Source organism: Borostomias antarcticus, assembly GCF_949987555.1.
Source record: "Borostomias antarcticus genome assembly, chromosome: 10".
Classification (NCBI taxonomy): domain Eukaryota; kingdom Metazoa; phylum Chordata; class Actinopteri; order Stomiiformes; family Stomiidae; genus Borostomias; species Borostomias antarcticus.
The window spans coordinates 16054065-16077258 of record NC_140243.1 but is presented as its reverse complement, the minus strand read 5'-3'; the positions used below and the strand labels follow the sequence as shown (position 1 = coordinate 16077258).

The 23194-nt window shown below is 47.9% G+C and overlaps 1 protein-coding gene across 1 annotated transcript in view; it reads right to left on the bottom strand.

Moving 5' to 3' along the window:
- Positions 1-361: 361 nt before the first annotated feature.
- LOC311314654 (RNA-binding motif, single-stranded-interacting protein 3-like) overlaps positions 362-23194 on the bottom strand; it is an 88337-nt gene continuing 65504 nt past the window's right edge. Inside the window, exons 7-14 of the mRNA XM_084445087.1 lie at positions 12148-12254; positions 9549-9592; positions 7204-7300; positions 6279-6329; positions 1618-1728; positions 1276-1365; positions 846-970; positions 362-696 (exon numbers count right to left, since the gene is read on the bottom strand). Of these exons, the coding sequence (XP_084301213.1) occupies positions 693-696; positions 846-970; positions 1276-1365; positions 1618-1728; positions 6279-6329; positions 7204-7300; positions 9549-9592; positions 12148-12254 (629 nt within the window). The 3' untranslated portion in view covers positions 362-692. The remainder of the gene's footprint in view (positions 697-845; positions 971-1275; positions 1366-1617; positions 1729-6278; positions 6330-7203; positions 7301-9548; positions 9593-12147; positions 12255-23194) is intronic.

Genomic DNA, 23194 nt, shown 5'->3' with positions numbered 1-23194 from the left:
AATTTAAAATCTTCTTCATAAAAAGTCTTCTTTTTTATCCTGTACAGCAATATTCATAGATTTCATCTGTGTTTAGCTTGAATTATCAAGACATTTAAGAGCCTCATAGTCATTCATTTAAAAAACAAAACAAAAAAAGCAATTGTAGACAAGGGGCATGTGTCCATTGTCTAAGAAATTAAGGCAACAAAGATTAAGAAAATGTTGGTAAATTCTCTAGAAAACTACATTTAAAATCATAAAAAAGAATGAAAAATAAGTTGCTTAATATCAAAGGAAAACAACCTGTTTTTCTCTACATTTTGCTTCCTCCTTTAATAAAATAAATGGTCATGTCTGAAAATCTACCTGCACATTCAAATGTTTTTTTTTTCTTCAGTTATTATTATTATTATTTTTTTTTCTTCTGTTTTTATTGGGAGGAAAACTCTCGTTCTGGCAGACAAACTCAATATCCCATAATCCATCTCCTGTCCTCTGAGTTCAGTGTCCATCCTTTCTGTCTATTTTCTTCAGTTAGGCCAGGTAGGAAATAGTTTTTTTGGGGTGCCTGTGCAAAGTAGAAGCAATCTCCTTTCACTGTCTCTCTTTCTTTTTTGCCTCCTTTTTTCCTCTCTCTCTCCACCTCCCTTCATTCCTCCATTCTCTGGCATCTCAGTGCAGCCCCTGTCTCACTGGAGCACTACCCCCTCTTACCTGGGAAGAGGAAACAGAGAAATAAGAAATTAAATACATTTGTGGCACTTTATTTTGAGAGACCCCTATTAGTAAACTATCAACTGTAACTCTGGTGCTGTCCTCTAGAGGGCCTACTCCAGTAACCTTACTCTTCCCTATCAGCTTACTTGTTCTGTTGGTAGGAGTAGGCAGACGTGTGGTCACCGGCGTTTTCCATGGCTAATGGTGGCTGTCCGCCTGTGTCCTGTGATGACGGGGGCGCCGTCTGGGGCGGAGCTTCTGTGACTATTCCCTGGGAGAAAAAAAAAGCAGGGGAGCCAGAGGAATTGAGGTCAAAAGTATGAGTACGATTCAGCTATCTTTGTAGATCAAATTTAGCCTGAGCTACCCTGACAAAAGCACTCTTTAGTTTATTAAAATCAGACACGCTCCATGCTTATTTCCTTCATTGGGGTATGTTCAAAAAGGAGAGGGCTGAGGAAAGAGGAGAGACAAGTGAGGAGAGAGGAGCAAGCGGAGGGCAGAGAGAGGAGCAGGACAGCGGGGCGCAGAGTGAGTGAGGAGCAGGGAGCAGGGGACCAGGCCCCCTTACTGTACCTCCACTGAGATGGCAGAGGCAGGCACTGCAGTGTACTGGGGAATATAGGATCCTTGCATAGGAGCAGCAGCAGCTGCAGCAGTCATGTACTGCAGTCAGAGAGAGAGAGAGAGAGACACACACAGAGGTTATAGATGCATTTACACACACACACACACACACACACACACACACACACACACACACACACACGTACTAAAACACACACACAGAAACATACACACATACTAACACACAGACATGTGTACTAAAACACACACACATACACACCTACACTACAACACACACACACACACACACACAACAACAACACACACACACACACGAGATGTGGGACTCACAGTTCCTGTGGAGCCCAGCGACAGGTGGCTCATCTGCTGGGAGAGAGGAGCCATCATACTGGAGGGCTGCATGGACATGCTGTGGTCCATGGCTGGGGTCAGCACAGCACCCTGGACAGGAGGAGAGGGTGAGGGAGACAGAGGCCAGAGGGGGGGGGGGGGGGAGGCAGAGAGAAGGAGAGGTGGGGGTGGGAGGAGAAAATCAGGTTATTGGAATTCCGGTCATGAAAAAATGAACATGAGCTTGTGGTAAAGTACAACACACACACCTACACCTACACACACATACGCGCGCGCCAGATGGGTTGCTTTTGACTAGCGACTTTTATTACCGACATGATTTCGTATCGTGACCAAAACACTTGCTTGAGAGGATGCGGCGCTGCTGTCAAATGGGATATTTTGGTTCAATGATGTGTCATTTTCATTCATAGCTCATCAAATGTGTCTTTCATAGCTCATCCTTCCTTTCTCCCCTTTGCCCTACTGTACCTACCCTCTGTCTGCATCCTCTATTGCTACTGCTATTCCCCTCCTTCATCCCTCTCTTTTCTCACCCCTCTACCCTCTTCCAACAAGCTTTCATAATTAAAGTCTCTGAAAAACAAATCTACACTGAATAATTCTCCGCTCTTATTTGCAGCACTATCAATGCAGAACCTTGGCAGATAATATTGCTGTGCTCAGTGTGTGTGTGTGTGTGTGTGTGTGTGTGTGAGATATATATATATATATATATATATATAGAGAGAGAGAGAGAGAGAGAGAGAGAGACTGTGCATGGTTGTGTAGTGATGAACTGGGTAAACATAAAAAGCAGACAGATAGCCAGCCAGCCAGCCAGCCAGCCAGCCAGCCAGACAGACAGACAGACAGACAGGCAGGCAGGTAGGCAGACAGACAGACAGACAGACAGACAGGCAGGTACAAGTTTGACCAAATTTGGCAACGACACATTATGGAGAGCCAGGCCTTCTGCAGATGTGTATCATAATGAGAACAGATGAATGAGCAAAACACAAGTCCCTGTTGACGGAACAGGATGGTGTGTGTGTGTGTGTGTGTGTGTGCGTGCGTGTGTGTTCCATCGGAGCTGGAAGTGAGTGTGTGCTGTTTGTTGTCTGACCGCAACTTACTGAAACAAAACACACCAAAGGAAGCGTGACACACACACACACACACACACACACACACACACACACACACACACACAGAGCAGGATAGTATTGTTAAACTGGGCACAAAGATCACATACATTTTGGTGCGTATAGAAATAGATTGAGCCTTGTTGACTTGTCCAATCCAGATGTTTGGTATTTGAGCTCATACAGCTTCCTCCTTTGTCTCTGCAAATGGATTTGGCTCTTGGCTGCTCTGGAAGTGAAGAATCCTTATTCTTCTCCATTTTGTCCGTGACCCCTTGCACTAAGCAGCTTTGCTCTAATGCACTTGTGCATAGTTTGGCTAATACGTTCATTTCCTGTAGGGGATTTGTAAATACAGTATGCACAAAGACTTCCTGTCTTTAATTAAGATGTAGAAAGAGGGTCTCAAACTAATCTGTGCATCCATGAGGATCTGAGAGCGTTGCCCGGAGGAAACCTCGAGAGTGCGTGCGCGCGTGTTTGTGGGTGCGTGCCTGCACCCTGCTTTGCCAAACAAAGGGCCTCTGCCACTATTTAACTGCTATTTAAGCATAATGTACACCTCATGCATCTGTTTGAATCGGCGCCTGAGTGGATGTTTAGAAACCTCAGCCGGGCTTGTGGAGGGTGGAGAGGGGGTGGAGGGACACAGACACCGTGTGAGGGGGAGGCGGGGGGGGGGGGGCGTGAGATGCGTGTGGCATGGATACAGAATGTTGTGTGAACAGACTGTGTGTCGCCCGCTCAGCAGATTCTCAGCTGATTGATCTGCCGGCATCTGTTAACGCTGCAAGAGAAGTCGACATCAGAACAGTCGGCTGTCCGACGACTGCCTGATCAAAAAACAAAACAGCCCAGGCCTGTTAGTGTCAGTCGGCCAGCCAGGGAGGGAGGGGAAGGGGAAGGGGAAGGGGGGGGGGCGGCCCAGAGACCGAGGCTGAAGCTATTGTTTGTATTATTATGAATTATTTGAATGGCCGTCACTGCACCTCGAGTCGCCGGCGCTGAATGGAAACGCTAGTGACACGGCGCCAGGAACACTGTCACTGCTGGTGCTGCTGCTGCATAGTAACTGGGCTCGCTCCGGATTCTCAGCCATTTTAATTGCCCTGCTTTTCTCAAAGCAGGAATTACAATGACTTTCCTGTGTCTTTGTTGTCCTGCAGGGATCTGACACTACACAGGCAACACGGGGCGGGGGGGGGGGGTGATCACATGTCCTGCTCCTCTCTCTCTCTCGCTCTCTGTCTCTCTCTCTCTTTCTCTCTCTCTCTCAGCTGTGGGTGCCGTATCTAGCGGGTTGCCAGATAATCAGACAGCAGATTAGAGTTGAAAACACGTTAACATAAAACCATCATCCTTTCCTGATTCCAACAAAAGGCTTTAGTCTGTCGACAACATGTGTGGAACAGCATGTGTAGGCACGGCAACGCAGGCAGGCAGGGACACAGACAGCGAGACGGGGAGGGAGAGACAGACAGACAGAAAGAGAGATAGACAGACAGACAGAACGAGAGAGAGAGAAAGACAGACAGACAGAAAGAGAGAAAGACAGACAGAACGAGAGAGAGAGAGAGACAGGCAGACAGAAAGAGAGAGAGACAGACAGAGAAAGAGAGACAGACAGAAAGAGAGAGAGACAGAAAGAGACAGACAGAAATAGAGAGAGACAGACAGAAAGAGAGAGAGACAGTCAGAAATAGAGAGAGACAGACAGAAAGAGAGAGACAGACAGAAAGAGAGAGAGAGAGACAGACAGACAGAAAGAGAGAGACAGACAGAAAGAGAGAGAGACAGACAGAAAGAGAGACAGACAGAAAGAGAGAGAGAGAGAGAGAGACAGACAGACAGAAAGAAAGAGAGAGACAGACAGAAAGAGAGAGAGACAGACAGAAAGAGAGAGACAGACAGAAAGAAAGAGAGAGAGAGACAGACAGATAGAGAGACAGACAGACAGAAAGAGAGAGAGACAGACAGAAATAGAGAGACAGACAGACAGAAAGAGAGAGAGACAGGCAGGCAAGGAGGCAGACGAGGACACGGACGGATCGGTAGTCAGGCAGGCGAGTCGGTCGGTCTCGCAGACGTACAAGGAGAGAGGCAGACAGGGAACGGGGCAGACATGGAGAACAGGCGGCCGGGGGGGACAGACGGGGAAGCAGCCAGCCAGCCCGCCAAAGTGCCACTCTAATGGCTGTGGCGTCAGCATCCTGGTGGAAGTGCAGTGACCTGAGGTGAACCGAGGGGCACCTTCCCTCCACCGGGGGAAACAATGAGCCCTCGTCCCTCCCGGAGCAGGAATGTGGGCTCTGGAGTTCTGAGGCTGTATTTTATGCCGCACTGGGGATATTTAAAAACCCCAAGCAGGAATCAAGCCAGGGGTTTAATTTGGGCTGAGGCTGGGGTGGGTGGGTGGGTGGGAGGGAGGGGGGAAGGGGGGTGAACCAGAGGTTTACCATCAGGTTCCAAAGGCCTGGGAAAAAGAAGGGAACCTTGTTGTGTGTGTGTGTGTGTGTGTGTGTAATAGCGAAGTCCGTTTTCCCAGCCTCCAGGTGTGTGTGTCCTTCCTGTATGTGTGTGTGTGTGTGTGATAGCGAAGGCAGTTTTCCAAGCCTCCAGGCGTGTGTGTCCTTCCTCTGTGTGTGTGTGTGTGCGCATGTGATAGCGAGGCAAGTATTGCAAGCCTCCAGGTGTGTTTGTCCTTCCTTTGCAGTGTACTGTATGGACTGTGTACTGTGTGCGTGTGTGTGTCTGTGTGTGTGTAATGTGTGTGTGTGTGTCTGTGTGTGTGTACTGTATGTGTGTCTGTGCGTGTTTGACAATTGCCCTGACCCAGACAAACGTCCTCCGCCGTAGCCTCTGACCTCCAGACCCCCAGACCACCATCCCTCCAGACCCCCAGACCTCCAGACCACTGTCCCTCCAGACCCCCAGAGCCCCAGACCTCCAGACCACCGTCCTTACAGACCCTCAGAGCCCCAGACCTCCAGACCACCATCCCTACAGACCCCCAGACCTCCAGAGCCCCAGACCTCCAGACCACCATCCCTACAGACCCCCAGACCTCCAGACCTCCATCCCTACAGACCCCAAGACCGGGCCTGCAGCTTGCAGACCCCCAGAGCCCACAGGGAACCTAGGACTGAGCCTCTGTGAGCCTCTCTCCCTGACCACCCCCACACTAGAGCTGCAGTTAGCATTTCAACCAGCAGGGGGAGGGCGTTCACTGTTGAACCGAGTCTGAGGCGGTTGGTCCTGCTCTTTCAGTGCTGCTACAGCAGGCTCTGGCTGTTCCAGCTCCTAGCTGGCACGTTTGGTGTGTTTCGCCCCGAGACCCACTCCAGACACCGTGGCCGGGGGCCTCATGGACAGAACCCAGCTCTGTAAGGCCGTTTCACCCACAACCGTGCGTTCTGGCCTCCGGGTTCGAGCTTCTTCCACACGAGCGAGTGCGGCTTAGAAAGCGCCTTGTACACACAGACAGGGAGAGAGTCGTAGGAACGTCGCTGGACTTACTGTAGGTTGCATAACGTACTGTTGGTGAGGCATCCAAGACGTACTCTGCACCTGGGAAATCAGACACAAACATCACGTTAGACGTGATCTCATATTAGACCTTATGTCAGACATTATGTCATTTCGGCCACTATCTCCTATCTGGAACACTGTCTCCGATTGTGAGACATGATGTCATATTCACATTACTGTAACTCAGCTCTCACAGCTGACCTCCTCCGGCCCAGGAGCAGATTCCGTAGAGCGTGAGAGCAGAACTAGCGCTGTACAGTATATTATAATATTTAATCGTAGACAGAGTAGGAACACCTTAGAAAACAATGCAGTCTGATAATTACATGAACGGGGTGAGCGGTTTCGTCATCAAAGCCCGTTTTTCAGCTTTCATGTCCCTATTATAACAGGACAATGGGGGAAGGTTTCTGGCGGTTCTCCTCCCCTGCTGGGCTGGAAGCTGTCAGCCGGTCTGGAAACGGGAGATGGGGGAAGTCTGCTGCTGGTCCCCGGAGACACCGCTGATGCTGTCCAGACCGTATCGTCCTCTGGACAATCTTGCGCAACATCTCAGAAAAAAAAAAACGCGGTTCTTCTCTTCTGCCGCAGTGAGTCGTACACGGAGATCTGCGTGCGTGTGTGTGTGCGTGTGTGTGTGTGTGTGACCACCGGATTGAGAGAGGCCCGGATGAAGGTCGATCGCCCGTTTGTGACTCATGCACGCCTGTATTATACTGCGGAGTGTCGCTCGTTGTGTTGTTCCCTCTGAAACTGTGTCCGGGCCTCCATAACGGGCCCTCGAACACATGACCGCCCCCCGGGACAAACACTTCGACCGGCCCTGCCACAATGGGGGTGGGGGGGGGGGGGGGGGGGCGGTTATTCAGATCCAGATGAGTGAGTTTCAGCTGTCAAGGACCCTCCCACCCACCTGGTACGTGGAGACAGGAGAGGCAGCGATGAAGGGCGTGATCGACGTCTGCGCTATCATCCGATTGGTGGAGATGCTGTACGGCGAGGAGTAGAACCTATTGAGGAGGGGGGAGGGGGGGGGGGGAGGAAGAGAGGTTTGTTTTTAATGACGTACAAACACACTAATAAACCTGGGTGACAACAGTGGTTCTGAACTGAACTGAAACACACACACACACACACACACACACACTAACATAGAGGTGTAAAGTGTGTTAATGTGTGCTCCATGCCTACATACATCATTTTGCATGTGTGCAGCAATGCAATGTCGGTACTAGAGATTGCATACAGTAAGTAAGTTTTGAGAAAATTCTGAGAAAAACATTCAGCTTTTATGTTTCATTTTCTCCTTCTTCTTATTCCCTGTAGAAGGAAGGGCATCTGGGCAGTTGGCAGTAAAATATTTATCACTGTGTACCTAGAGATGACATGGTGGAGCAGGCCCGTTACTATGCTATATCGATCCTGCGCTGTCCAGAGAGTGAACGATCGGGCTGGGTAGGAGAAGAGAGAAGAGGAGGAGGGGAGGAGAGGGGAGAGGAGAGGAGAGGAAAGGAGGAGAGGGGAGAGGAGAGGAGAGGAGAGGAGAGGAGGGGAGAGGAGAGGAGAGGAGAGGAGAGGAGAGGAGAGGAGAGGAGAGGAGAGGAGAGGAGAGGAGAGGAGAGGAGAGGAGAGGAGAGGAGAGGGGGAGAGAGGAGAGGAAGACAGAGGAGAGGAGAGGGGGAGAGAGGAGGGGAGAGGAGGGGAGAGGAGAGGAGGGGGGAGGCTCTGTCCACCAAGGAGCTTACGGCGCTAATCTGACCAGCCATGGGTCAGAAGAACATTACTGTACACAGGGCTCTGTTAGTCAAGGGAGGAGTTCAATTCCTGCACACAGGGACCCGATCGTCGCTTTGGTTAAAGTGTCAGCTCAGTGACATAATGCCAGCTGGATGACAATGCCACTGTGCGCAGCCTCGACGTGTCAGATAGGAAAACCAAACCGTATTAGAATGGTCCAGGATCGGTCAATTGGCGTTCTCTCTCTCTATCTGCTCTCTACATCCCCTCTATCTCCCTCTCCCTCTCTCCGCTGTCTGTCTCCTCACTTCCTCTCCCTATTGTATTTCTAATTACAGTGACATGTATTGCGCTGAGGGACAGAGGACAGCTGGAAGGTTATTTATGTAGGTTATTAGCGTCTCCTGGCTACTGCCAGTAGGATTGTATTAAACCATTACTAAACGCCTAATAGGGGACAGAATAGCACACTGGGATTGAATTAAACCCCTGGCACATCGAGTGACCGACCAGCGCTCAAACACCCCCCCCCCCACACACACCTCTCCGTCTCCCTCCCTCCCTCCTTCCCTCCCTCTCTCTGACAAAATTGCGGAGTGATTTAGCGTCGCCTACCCGATGTCACCCTGATGAACGAGCAGAGAGGCGGAGCCTGAGTAAGGGGGGGGGGGGGGGGCAGTACACATGTTTCCAATAGTATGAGTTCCGCAACCCCCCCGAAAGTGGGCCAAACGCAGCCTTCCGTGAGCTCGCCGAGGACAAAGCCTAATCAATCCTTTCCTCCCCGGCCCCCCCTCCCCGGGACCGTGTTTCTACAGGAGGACCACCCCCTGACCCGGCCACGCCCCCGCCCCGTCCTCTCCTCCGCCAATTAGCGTTATTAGCATTCAAACCCTTTTACCGCAGCCTAGAACTCACTCCTGTAACCTTCGCAGGGGAGGGGCACATGAGAGAGAGGGAGAGAGAGAGAGGGAGAAAGATAGAGAGGGAGAGAGAGGGAGAGAGAGAGGGGGAAGAGAGAGGTAGAGAGCGAGAGAGAGAGAGGGAGAGAGAGAGCGAGAGACAGAGAGCGAGAGAGACAGAGAGGGAGAGAGAGGGATAGAAAGAGAGGGGAAGAGAGAGGGAGAGAGAGCGAGAGAGAGAGAGAGGGAGAGAGAGAGCGAGAGAGAGAGAGGGAGAGAGAGAGTGAGAGAGAGAGAGGTAGAGAGAGAGAGAGAGAGAGACAGAGGACACATGAGTAGTGGTGGTGGTTATTCCCAGGATGTGGGATCAGAGCTCAGTACTTGGATGCAGAGCTCATATTTCCCCTCACCAGCACCTCGCTGTCACCATGGGGACAAAAGTCTGCAGTGCAACGGAAACTCTCGCGCGCTCACAAACAAACACACACACACACACACACACACACACACACACACACACACACACACACACACACACACACACACACACACACACATACTGTTTAGACTGGGTGGCAGCTGAGTAGGTATATGTGTTGGTTAATGCATGCTCTCTTACCCATTCTGCATGCCACTCGGGTCATAGGTCAACGCCATACCGCTCTGGAAGGAGAGAGAAAGAGAGAAAGGGAGAGAGAGGGAGAGAAGGAAAGGGAGAGAAAGAGAGAGAGAGAGAGAGAGAGAGAGAGATAAAGAAAGAGAGAGAGAGAGATGTGTCGGTCTCAGTCTCATGTGTTACAGCCCTAGTTTCATCCCTCTATTGCATGGGTTCCTTAAACTCCATCAATGTGGGCCTCCCCTCTGAAAACAGTGACCCCCAACCCCCCAAATTTGTCCATTTTGCAAGGCAGCGTTAGCTAGCTCATAATGTTACACAGCTAAGTTAGCTCGGTGGCACCTGTTGCTAGTTAACGTTATGACGTTTTCGCACAATTCATTCATGCCTGCGGGGGGAGGCTCTCTCTGCGCTATCCACAAATTTAGTATACATCTCTCCCATTATTTATTTCGATTTTCTGACCTTTAAAATCACGTTTCATTCATAAATGCGCCTCCCATGAATTTCTTTGGGGCCTCCCAGGGGAGGCCCGCCTCACAGTTTGGGAATGCCTGCTCTATTGCATTTTAGACAAGAGGATCGTCATGCTCAGAAGCACAGTGAGGTCTAGTCTCGTTCCGTCTGCAGGGCTGGTAAATAGTAATTTGTACTGAACACATGCATGCAGAACTAGTTCCTCGGTGTGTGATAACGATGGTTGATGTGAGTTCTTGTTCCTTTCTTTTCTTTTTAATAAATGCATTTCTGATTGTATTATTTTATTCTGGTGAGACCGGGGGGCAAACCCAGTCCCCAGGGGGAAGCTGTGTGTGTGTGTGTGTGTGTGTGTGTGTGTGTGTGTGTGTGTGTGTGTGTGTGTGTGTGTGTGTGCGCTTCTGCTTGAGAGCGATGCGCCCCACATTGTTGATTCGTTCAGTTTGAAAAGGGCTAAGCTAGCCAACGTAAACAGCAGCACAGGCTCGGCCCTCCATTACTGTACAGGCGCATCATGCCGACAACATCAAAGGTCCAGCCGGGCCGACAGCCTCTGGTGCGGCCAGAGAGAATGGAGAGACGTCTTCCCTGCCAGGCTCCCGTTAGGGGAGAGGAGGATGGGAGATTAAGCGGTTGAATGATCGGCCGGGGCCACAACCAGCTGTCCCCATCAGTCCAATATGGCTTCTGTGAAGAGCAGTGTGTCATTCCTTTCTCTGTCTGCACGCACGCGCACGCACACACACACACACACACACGTGGTGAACGCGCACACACACTAGGGCTGGGACTTTTGCTCCAAAATCATATTCGAAGTTCGTTTATTTATTAATAATAATATTCGAATATATTCGAATTATTATTAATAATATTTTTACCATTAAATTCTTACAGAAAGACCTACCTAGGTATTAAAATAAAGTTGTGCACATTCTGTCCACTAGTGGGCATTGTATCATAGGCAATATCGATAAGCAATGATGTATTCTATTAATACATCCATGGTACGAGTTCACGGGTGGGAATGGTGCGTTCGTTTGTGGTCGGGGTTGGCAAGTCGCAAGTGGCAAAATACCTTCCTCCGACCTGTGTGCATTCGAGCTATAGCGAATGATATGATGATGATATGATATGATATTGACGTCAGCCGGCAACTGGGGGAATTTGCGACGAGGAAGTGCGAGTTCATGCGGTGTTTTATTTAATCATTCCTAGTAGCAAGTCGCAATTTGCCACCTCCCAGTTATAAACGAATGCACCAGAAGTTACGGGTTTGACTGCCATTCCAGAGCATTTTCACGTGTAGGAGGTCGGAAAAACACGAGTTACGGGTTGCCTGGAACGCGCCGTGCTAACTAACGTCACCTCCTACAGGAGCCCAGGTGTCCAATAGCCTTGCTAATGAGCTCGCGATTGCAACTTCACCAGGCGTGAAAAAACCCTCTGAATCTGAATCAAAAGCAACGTTTGCTAGCCAACACATTTACAAAAAATTATGCCTATAACAGGTTCGAATATTAAGGGCTGCCTAATATTCGTTCGAATACCAGTATTTCTGTCAATATTCGAATTATATTCGAATCCCGAAGTTCGGACTCCCAGCCCTAACACACACACGTCGCGCGCACACACACACACACATACGTAGTGCAGGCGCACACACACACACACACATCGTGCACGCGCACACACACGCGTCGCGCGCACACACACACACACACACGTTGCGCACGCACGCACACACACACACACACACACACACACACACACACACACACACACACACACAAGCACACACACAGTCTTTGTCAGACCAGATGCGGTGTCTTCGTGTGCTGTCACTGTAGCTGCTGTTGTTTCAGCTTGCAGTTGCTGCTGTTTCGTCTCATGCCTCCTCCGCGACCGCGCCCCGCCCCGCCCTAACCTCTCTGGAATAACTGCGCTGGGAAACGCTCAAACACCCCCATCGCATACGTAACTCATCCGACCTTGCTGGAGCAAAATCTGACGTGAGAAAGTTCCGCTCTATGTTTTCCCAGAGCTGGGAAAAAGTTGAGCAGGTGCTGAGAGGAAGCTCCAAAAGGTTGAGATGACAGTCCTCTCTCTCTCTCTCTCTTTCTCTCACCTCTCCTTCCCTGGTCCATGGCCGGCCGTTCTGAGGGTACTTGCTCTGGCTCTGTCTCTTCTTCTGTCCTCCGTCTGCAAACTTACACAGCAGGGGCTCTGTAGGGGCTGGTTGAATAGAGGGAAAGAGACAGAGAGGGAGAGAGACAGAGAGGGAGAGAAGAAGAGAGAGACAGAGAGGGAGAGAGGTCAGTCATCCAAAGTAACCAAGTGAACATCGTCTGTTTCCAGCGCAAGTCCACCTGAAGGTCAGAGGGCCTCCATCTCCTCTGCCCCTGCCTAGCCAGGAAACAACCCCCCCCCCTTGCCCCCCGACATCCAAACCATTTCCCTGGCAGGCCTTCAAGGCCCAGAGCTCCATTGGGCTGAAATATGAACCGCAGACCAGAGTCTCCGGAGTAATATTGTGCTCAGAAAGTACCATCGAACAATCAGTATCAAGGAAAGTGCCATAGAACAATCAAGGAGAGTGCCATAGAACGATAATCTAGAACAGAGACTAGGAGAGTCGAGACTAGGTCGGCCTGCATGGGGGACTGTGTGGCTTTGCTGTCTGAGAGAGACAGAGAGAGAGAGAGAGAGAGGGAGAGAGAGAGAGAGAGAGAGAGAGAGAGAGAGAGAGAGAGAGAGAGAGAGAGAAAGAGAGAGGGAGAGAGACAAACGTCCAGGAGCGGAGAGAGGGCGCATAAGAAAAGACAACAGACAGAGGACTGCCTTGTTGACCGGCGTTGAACGGGGGGACAGCAACAAGGCGGCCGTCACACCCACACGCATACACATACACACCTCGTAAGAAGGCCTCCACACAGCTGACAGAGGGAAAAGGAAGCCATGTGCAGGCTGACAGGCAGGCAGACAGAGAGGCAGTGGACAGGCTGACAGACAGACAGGCAGACAGAGAGGCAGTGGACAGGCTGACAGACAGGCAGAGAGGCAGTGGACAGGCTGACAGACAGGCAGAGAGGCAGTGGACAGGCTGACAGACAGGCAGAGAGGCAGTGGACAGGCTGACAGACAGGCAGAGAGGCAGTGGACAGGCTGACAGGCAGGCAGGCAGGCAGAGAGGCAGTGGACAGGCTGACAGACAGGCAGAGAGGCAGTGGACAGGCTGACAGACAGGCAGAGAGGCAGTGGACAGGCTGACAGACAGGCAGGCAGGCAGAGAGGCAGTGGACAGGGTGAGAGACAGGCAGAGAGGCAGTGGACAGGCTGACAGACAGGCAGTGGACAGGCTGACAGGCTGTCAGCTCCAGCGCGACCACATTCACCCCACAGACTAAACTACCGCTGTGATCTCAGCCTGGGCTTCAGACAGAGAGAGAGGAGAGAGAGAGGAGAGTGTGTGTGTGTGCATGCGTGAACACGAGTGTGAATGTGTGTGCTTGTGCACGTGTGCGGTGTGTGTGTGTGTGCATGCGTTAACAGCTAGGAAGATTAGAAATGAACCTGGCTGTCACACAGCACTGTGGGGAAATGAAAAGAAAGAAAGATCTGAACAACAGACTCAATCTGGCCAGCTGAACATCCTACACAGAACACCGTACCGGTTTATTGTACTGTACATCATGAGAGATTTCTGGATCTTGCCCGCATTCATTTTTTCATCTCATACCTATTTGTCATATTCGGTTCTTCCTTGGCTGACTGTACAGCTCTCTTTATTGGTGATAATGCAGACCCAGCTTTAAGATTCTGCATTAAAGGTGCTAAATGTAATATTTCCACTGCTGGTGCACAGTCGCATCTTCTGCCAAGACACTGCTGGAGGGGCCGTAATTGAATTGTGTTTGCCTCAGAGACCTGCAGACTGGTGTAACACACACACACACGCACACGCGCGCGCGCGCACACACACACACACACACACACACACACACACACACACACACACACACACACACACACAGTTGAAGTTGGGGGGGAGTGTGTGTGTGCATGCGTGTGTGTGTGTGTGTATGTGTGTGTGTGTGTGTGTGTGTGTGTGTCTGTGTGTGAGAGTGTGTGAGTGTGTGTTGTGTGTTTGTGTACTGTAAGTGGATGCAGGGTGGATGCTGCTAGGAGACAACGGCTTCCCAGAAGAGCTTTATCAAATCATCTGAGCATCACTAGCAGATCCTGCCTAGGAACAGTTCTCACTCTGAAGCCCCTGGAAACCCTAATCCACAATATCTAACTACATAATGTCATTTAGGGTCTTATATACATAATAGCAAGCATCTAAATGTATTAAAAGTTAGTTTCAATCCACATTTGAAATATTGTCATGTAAGTTCTTGAAACGGTCCTGCCAGTGGGGTTGAATTGGGCGTGGTTATGCCGACTTTATTACACAGTTAAAGGACAATGCTCGTTTTTGACAACCTTATTTACGACATATTATAAGACGTTTGACTCACCGAGATCACTTTGGTGTAGTTCGGAGGCCTGTAGAAGAAATGTAAAATCCAGCGCATGCCAGTATATCCATGTAATGGCGGTGATCGGGGCAACGAGAATGCAGCTTCTAAAAATCGCGAAACGGTTGTTTTCATCAATCTGTCTGGATGAATCGCTAGTTGTGCTTACATAGAGAGCATAGGCCTGTTGTGGTATTTCCCATGCCTCTGTAATATGATCTTTAGAAACGTCGTTAGACACGAAATAGCTTCCTCACTTGCTCCAGCACGCATGCGCACAGCGTGCTGGAGCAACGATTGCGCGCTGTGCGCATTAGTGCTGGAGAAAGTGAGGAAGCTATTTCGTTTCGAAAGACGTTTCTAAAGATCATGGCATGTGAAAACCACAACAGTTATGCTCTATGTAAGCACAACTAGCGATTCATCCAGACAGATTGATGAAAACAACCGTTTCGTGGCAGAAAATAGATTTTTAGAAGCTGCATTCTCGTTGCCCCGATCACCGCCATTACATGGATATACTGGCTCGCGCTGGATTTTACATTTCTTCTACAGGCCTCCGAACTACACCAAAGTGATCTCGGTGAGTCAAACGTCTTATAATATGTCGTAAATAAGGTCCAGGTTGTCAGAAACGAGCATTGTCCTTTAATTCCGTGAATTAATCATAAAAAAAATCCACATCACTTCTCCCACTCCAACAGATGCAACCACAACAAAACCTCTTCTACCGATCAATCTGCCTCTTTGAGCCAACTCGTCTCTACGTAGCCTTTTGCAATTAGCTAGCTAACTATATATGACAACAGCTGGTGATTTGGCTCCCAAGTAGGGCAAGATCATTTTTCTTTTTTTTTTTTACAGATCATTATGATTGATTGCTTGAAGCTTTCAAATTATGTACAATGCATTGTTTACTTGAATGTCGGTACACTTAAAATGAACTAGCAGAATAAAAACTGCACCCCCCATAAAGTTCCAGAGACTGCCGCACCAGGGGGGCTACAGCCAACCTCGTGGCCCAGAGATGAGGGCCTGTTCTGGGGCTGAGCGTTTAGATTTTTGTTTGGGCATTCTTGACTTCTGTCTCAACTTTTCATTTCAGTTTCTGTGTCGGCCTATGTCACATGTTTCACAGTGCCACTCGACAGTATCGCTTCCACTCTCACGTTCCGGTGCTGCTTTTGATCTCAGGTTCTCTGATTTGCCAATTAACGTACAAAACCCTGCTTTAGCCAGCTACGCCCCCGAAAAGCTAGCGATCTGATGGAGCAGGTGGCCGGTATTCATACTGAGGAGAGGAGTGAATTTAACCAATTCAGCTCGGTTACATGTGTGCATGGCCCTGCATTCCTATGGCCTGTTATAGGATTGGCGGGGTGTTTACCTATGCTAATTCGGAAGGGAGACATCAATCAAAACGTGATTTGCCATGCCGACACAGTCTTGAAAAATAGATGCAGTACACACAGTTCAATGACCCCGCCCACATTTCATTTCAAACCTTCAAAACAAATAAAATGTGCAATAATAATAAATGCAATGTACAATAATTAAAAAGAGTGACAGGTTGAAGCACATACATAGGTCTAGAGCCATGAACTCCGTGACTGAAGGAAGGATCTCAAGCTTTAGAGTCTGTTGTAAGGCAGTCCATGTATAAAGAGCATCATGGAAAAAGAAGCCCATGGGGGACAACACATTAAAATTAATGGTTTCTGTACTTTTGGCCACCTCCGAGATAAACTGTTTGCTTTTTTTGTAATTGAATAAACTTTTACGCATGTTTTTTGTGTCCTAGTTGACATATTTTGTGGTTATCGCCTTCAATCAACTGCATAACACTCAAGTCACTTGCCTTGTAAAGAAAATATTGCTAGCCGTCTAACTAAGCTAACAATAACAATGTTGCATAGCAACATAACTCCATTTTGTCCCCCAGTTTTGTCCACACAAGTTGTTTTTGAACTAGGTTTTCTAATAGTTGTGAATGTTTATTTTCCCTCAGATTTTTGTGGATGCTTAATGAGACACAAAACGTTGATATCATATGCCTTTTTCACTATTTCAAGCCAAGTTTCCTGTGGTTTTAGAAACATCATAGGTTTTTGTGTGTGCAATGCCAAGCATGCTGCACTACTGTACATAAAACACACACAAACTCTCGTGCACACACTACATTCAAATCAGTCAGGAAAAATGGCTAATGATAATTAGCCAATTAGAAGGATAATGTGTGTGTGTGTGTGTGTGTACTATAAGAGAGAGAGAGAAAGAGAGAGAGAGTGACAGAAAGAAAGAGTGACACAGAGAGAGAGACAAAGCGGGAGACAGAGAGAGAGAGAAAGAAAGAGAGAGAGAAAGTGTGTTTCCATGACATTTACCCAACCAGACTGCTTTAACCACATGTAATTCCAAGCTGTTTATCAACTATGGGTCAGGATACAGCAGATATTCAGAAGGGGAGGGTGTGTGTGTGAGGGAGGGAGAGAGAGAGAGTCTGTGTGTGTGTGTGTACTGTATGTACACTACTGTATGTACTCTTGTGTGAGAGAGAGTCTGTGTGTGTGTGTGTGTGTGTGTGTGTGTGTGTGTGTGTGTGTATGTGTGTGTGTGCGTATAAGTGATAATGTGTGTGTGCGTGTGCATGGACCATGTGTTTTTAATCCCAGCCAGGCGTCTTCCCTGCCACCTCCTGCTGAGCTCCCACAGTCCTCTCTGTCTCGCCACGGGCACCACGCATTCCTCCCTCCTCCAGGCCTCGCCTTCCCGCCTCCCTGAGCTCCACTCCGCTACCCAGCCACCCCAAACCTGCCCTCCTCCCTCTCCTCTCCCGCCGTGACCTGCCCCATAGCACCTACACACCACACACGAACGCACACACACACACACACACACACACACACACACACACACACACACACACACACACACACACACACACACACACACACACACAGACCTTTTCTCTCTCTTTCTCTCTCCCTACCTCCCTCAAACACACACACACTGCTTTAACCAGCAACGCTGATGAAAAGCTCTTTTCACCTTCTTCTTATCAAAGAGAGAGATGGGGAGAAAGACAGGGAGAGGAAGAGAGAAGGAGAGAGAAGGAGAGAGAGAATATGCTCTATCTATCACATTACCAGAGCTTTATGAGATTGTCACTGAGTGTAACTCCTCTACCTCATGTCTTGGCCCTGTACCTACAGAATTCTTTAAGCAGGTGTTCAACCGTGTTTCAAGTCATAAACATGTCTCTTCAAACAGGCATCTTCTCAGATGCCTTCAAAACAGCAGTTGTAAAACCGCTACTGAAGAAACCCAACCTAGATGTTAATGCACTGAACAACTACAGGCTGATATCCAACCACCCATTCATTAGTAAGATACTTGAAAAGATAGTCTCAGTACAAATAAACTCAAAGAAAATAATATCCTGGAGGAACTTCAATTAGGCTTTAGGACACACCACAGCACCGAAACTGCTCTTACTAAAATAATCAGCAACCTCAGTCTAAACTCTGATGCAAATAAGGTCTCAATTATTATACTATTATACCTAAGTGCAGCGTTTGATACGCTTGCCCATGACATCCTAATCAATCGCCTTGAAAGGCTGTTGGTCTCTCTAACTGTGTGTTAAACTCGTTCAGAACATACATCAAAGGGAGACAGTTCTACATCAGGCTTGGAGATCATGTTTCTGAGAAACATGACACCTGATTTGGGGTTGCCCAAGGGAGCTGCCTTGGTCCATTACTATTCTCACTATACATGCTACCACTCAAGGATACCATTAGAGAGCACAATGTATGCTTTCATAGTTATGCAGATGACACTCAACTGTACATCTCTGCTGAACCAAATGATGCTTCAGCTATAAACGCCATTACTACCTGTTTTCTAACAATAAATAAATGGATGAGCAATAATTTCTTAAAGGTAAATGAGGATAAAACTGAAATCCTACTGATCGATCGACTCTAAAACAAAATGAGAAATGCTGTTTAAAAATCTTGGGAAACTGAGATTCTGGATTAAACCTGAGGTTACAAGTCTTGGGCTTATCCTAGATTCAGATCTAAGCTTCAAGTCCCATACTAACAAGGTGACGAAAACCTAATTTTTCCACCTTAGAAACATAGCTAAAGTGCGGCCATTTGTAAATCCAACAGATGCAGGAAAATTGATTCATGCTTTTATTTCAAGCCGACTCAATTACTGTAATGCAATCTTCACTGGCCTCCCCCAAAAAACCACTGAGAGACTTAAGCTCATTCAAAACTCTGCAGCCCGACTATTAACAAAAACCAAGAGGAGAGAGCACATTAGTCCAGTCTTAGCTTCTCATTATTGGCTTCCAGTAACATTTAGCCATTATTGTTATTATCTGTTGCAGTCAAAGGTGGGTGGAATTTATGCCTGGAATGACAGTATATGGGTGTCAATGTGCGTGTGTTTGTCTGTTGTGTGTTCTCTGCTGTATGTGTCAGCTCAGAGTATGAATCCAGCCAGGTGTTGGAGAGCAGCGTGGTTGAAGGGGAAAGAGGGGAGGCAGAACAGCAACCAGCAGAACACAGCACAACTGGGTGATGGCGGCAGCAGCGTGTGCAGGTGTGGGTGGCTCGGTGTGCCCACTAAAACACACCCTAAACCTGAGATTTATAAAACTGTTGATGGGAAAACTATCGTGGAAGACGAACTCTTGAATTTTATTCTTGTCAAAATGAAGACTCCAAGCCAAGATTAACTAATTACTTTGGCGACAAGCAACTTTTCGCCTGAGTGGATCGAGGAGTCCAATCGGCTTCTGTTTGAAGTCTGCCCAAAAACTATGCAGCGCTGTGTCACACACAAAGGCCCTCAGAAGGACGTTAATAACGTCAAGGCCTGTTTGAGGTTGCTAAATGAATGTGGGGAGAATATTCCCAGGTTTGTGTCACACTACCTGGACGAGTTCCCACCTGTAGGGTTTGGCCACATGGACGCTTCGGCACTGCTTAGCCGAATGGAGCAGCTGAGTCAGGAAGTCGCAGGCCTGAGAAGAACCCTGGACACCCAGGCTAGTGTGAGCGAGAGCCTGGGGGCTGCTACCGTAGCCATGGACAACCGAATCTCTGCTATCGAGAACCGAATCCCGGACTCGGACCACGGGGCTGCCGGTGCCTCACAAGAAGGGGTGCCTGTCGGGGCAGCAGGCCTTATTCGCCAGGAGGAGATGGGACTGTTGGATGTACCAGCAACGAGCACTTCGCCACAAATTCAACCTCGGTCCCCGCAGTGGTGCGATGTTGTGAAAAAAGGGCAGAGAGTCTGGGTCATAATTGTTTGTATGTATTTTATTGTATGTATTTTATTGTGCTATGGACCTCCCTGTGGGCTGTGTCTGAAATAAAGTTTGAATTGACAACAGACAGGGCTGCTCACCTGCACTCCACTGAGAGCACTCCACTGAGAGAGACCACAGGAACAACAGGACCGCCATGCAGTTAATACAATCTGACATTTCCTGTTTTACCCGCTGTATAGAATAGAACCGTGTGATTTGACATGCTGTGATGTTATGTTGGACATTTCAGCAGATAGGCATGGTAATAATGATGGCCGCTGGGGTTTGTGTCTGGAGCCTTTATTGACATGACAGAGGAAGGATCGTGTTTATTCTCTGCTGTTTATCTGTGGAAAATTCTGTCCAGGATTAGGCACGGACCAGCAGTTTGTTCTCCACTCAACATTTTGTTTGTTTCGGTAAATATCAGCCAACTGTTTGACTTCCCTTCTCCATGGAGACGGTGATGTCAGAAAAATAGGAAGGGGGGGGGGGGGGGCAGACAGGGAGGAAGTGACAGTGGGAATATAAACATCAGATAATCATCACAGACTGCACTTTCTGGTTGTGCAAATGGCCGTAGTCTCTCTTTCTCTACTTTGTGGTTGTGTTTAGCTGATGGGAGCTGACAGGATGGTAGAGTGATGTTGCCATGCAGAGGTAGGTCGAATGCACTGTAGAGACAACCACCTTATCTCACTTATCTTAAAGCAACTGGAAAAAGGGCTCCTTCACTGAAAGTATCAAGGATATCATTGATCAAGCTGTCCCACTCAAACTCTCAGCCACCAACAGAAATGTCACCACCAATAGCAATATCACACAGCCATCACTTTGACAAGCTATTGAGCCAACAGCACTGTTAAGCACACCACCAAAAATAATATAGATACTAGATACACTGCCCTGATGACCAGTGACTATATACTCAAGGCCATTGTAGATATTTAAACTTAATGGGTCTGCTGTATGAAAGGCTGTATCTCTTTGTTGTCTGTGTGGACCATTAGTGTGGATGACAAAGCTGGTTATTAAAATTCAGCTCTATCAGATTCGATAGCTCCCAGAGAGAAGATGATGTCCTCTCATAAGAATGGCTTATTCACCAGAGCTGTGATCACCAGGTGTGTGTGTGTGTGTGTGTGTATATGTGTGTGAATTATGTGCTTGCATCCGTGCATGTCTTTATTTATGTTGTCAACTGTTATATTACAAGTCTATTTATAAAGTTAGTCAAATAAGTTTGAGTTGCATTTACAGAAGGTGACCCAGTAGCTTACTAGTAGCTACTATGAAACTGATATAAGTTCAAACTCTGAGGTAAATCAAATGTCACTTATTTTAAATATTTGATCTACAGTAGCCTACTGTAGGCTATGTATGTGACACAATTGTGGAAAGAACCTCACATCTGTACGTGGGCCTGGAGGGAGGGCTGAATCATAGTCCATGAGTTTCCATGGAGAGAAGTCCCGTCTCCTCCGTGGTTCTATTTAGAGCCTGCGATCAAATGGGTCATCAGAACCATCAGAGCCATCATAACGATTTATGTCTGACGGGCTGGCTGAGGAATGCTCCTGGCGCCTGCTGCACACTGGGCCGTGCAGCTTCTGCCCTGCGCTTCTGGCTAGCATAGACTCTGTGTAGCGCAGGCTAGCATAGCCTCTGTGTAGTGCAGGCTAACAGTCTCTGTGTAGTGCGGCCTAGCATAGTCTCTATCTAGTGCAGACTAGTATAGTCTCTATCTAGTGCAGACTAGTATAGGCTCTGTCCAGTGCAGACTAGTATAGTCTCTATCTAGTGCAGACTAGCATAGTCTCTATCTAGTGCAGACTAGTATAGGCTCTGTCCAGTGCAGACTAGTATAGTCTCTGTCTAGTGCAGACTAGTATAGGCTCTGTCTAGTGCAGGCTAGTATAGTATCTGTCTAGTGCAGACTAGCATAGTCTCTGTCTAGTGCAGACTAGTATAGTATCTGTCTAGAGCAGACTATCTGTCTAGAGCAGACTAGCATAGTCTCTGTCTAGTGCAGACTAGCATAGTCTCTGTCTAGTGCAGGCTAGTATAGTATCTGTCTAGTGCAGGCTAGTATAGTATCTGTCTAGTGCTGACTAGCATAGTCTCTGTCTAGTGCAGACTAGTATAGTATCTGTCTAGTGCAGACTAGCATAGTCTCTGTCTAGTGCAGACTAGCATAGTCTCTGTCTAGTGCAGACTAGTATAGTCTCTGTCTAGTGCAGAATAGCATAGTCTCTGTCTAGTGCAGACTAGTATAGTCTCTGTCTAGTGCAGACTAGTATAGTCTCTGTCTAGTGCAGACTAGTATAGTCTCTGTCTAGTGCAGTCTAGTATAGTCTCTGTCTAGAGCAGAGTAGTATGTGTCAGCCTGTTTATAGAAAGAATCTCTCAATCTCTCAGTATGGGGAGACCCACTAATTACAGAGCAGTAAAGACCAGTAGCCTATAGATCAGTGTGAACCGCCAGGCTCTCAGGATCAATGGGTTCATGAGAACTGAGGAACCCCCATCTTGTGATCGATGCGATCATACATCTAAGGTCTGAGGGTAAAATATGCCTGTGGTGTTGTTTATAGATCACCATGGAGGACAGCTTTAGCATTGTTATTAATGTGACATGCAATTTATTTTATACATAGATTTTATTTTGCTCAACTTTCCTTTCCTCAACAGCTTCGGTGGAAAGACAGAGTAGCCTGCATCACTGCAATATGTGCACACAACTTCGGTTTTATCTAAACTTCCATCTGGAAGCTTTTTCAAACTAAATGTGCAGCTCAGTACACCAGGATGTCTCCTCAGTCATCATGTTATCTCAGCGAGCGTTTCACAAGTGTTTACTTGGCTGAATTCAATTACATAACATCCTTTCAGTAATTCAGTCAGGTAAACACTCGCGTTTGGAATTACAGAAGGAAGTTGGGTTCAAATTTGGTAACATGATTAATTACCTTTTTCTTTTTTCTTTTTCTTTTTTTACACGTTTTAAGTTTCCTGATTAATTGCGAGTGTTGTTGACAGCCCTAATAATAATAGTAATAATAATAAAAAATAGTTACAGTAGGCCAGAGCCTATCATACTATATATAAATGTCAGTAAAAGATGGCATAAACATAAGGTGCTGAGAGTGAAAACTAAGAATGTAATTTAGGGGTGCCGTGGATGAAAAAATTATGCTTAGGGGTGCCCTGAGCCTGAAAAGTTTGAGAACCACTGTCCTACAGAACCACTGGCCAGCAGCTCTCCTGCACCCCCCACTCCCCCTCCCCCCCAGGCCTTCAGCACAGAGCAGCATTCATCA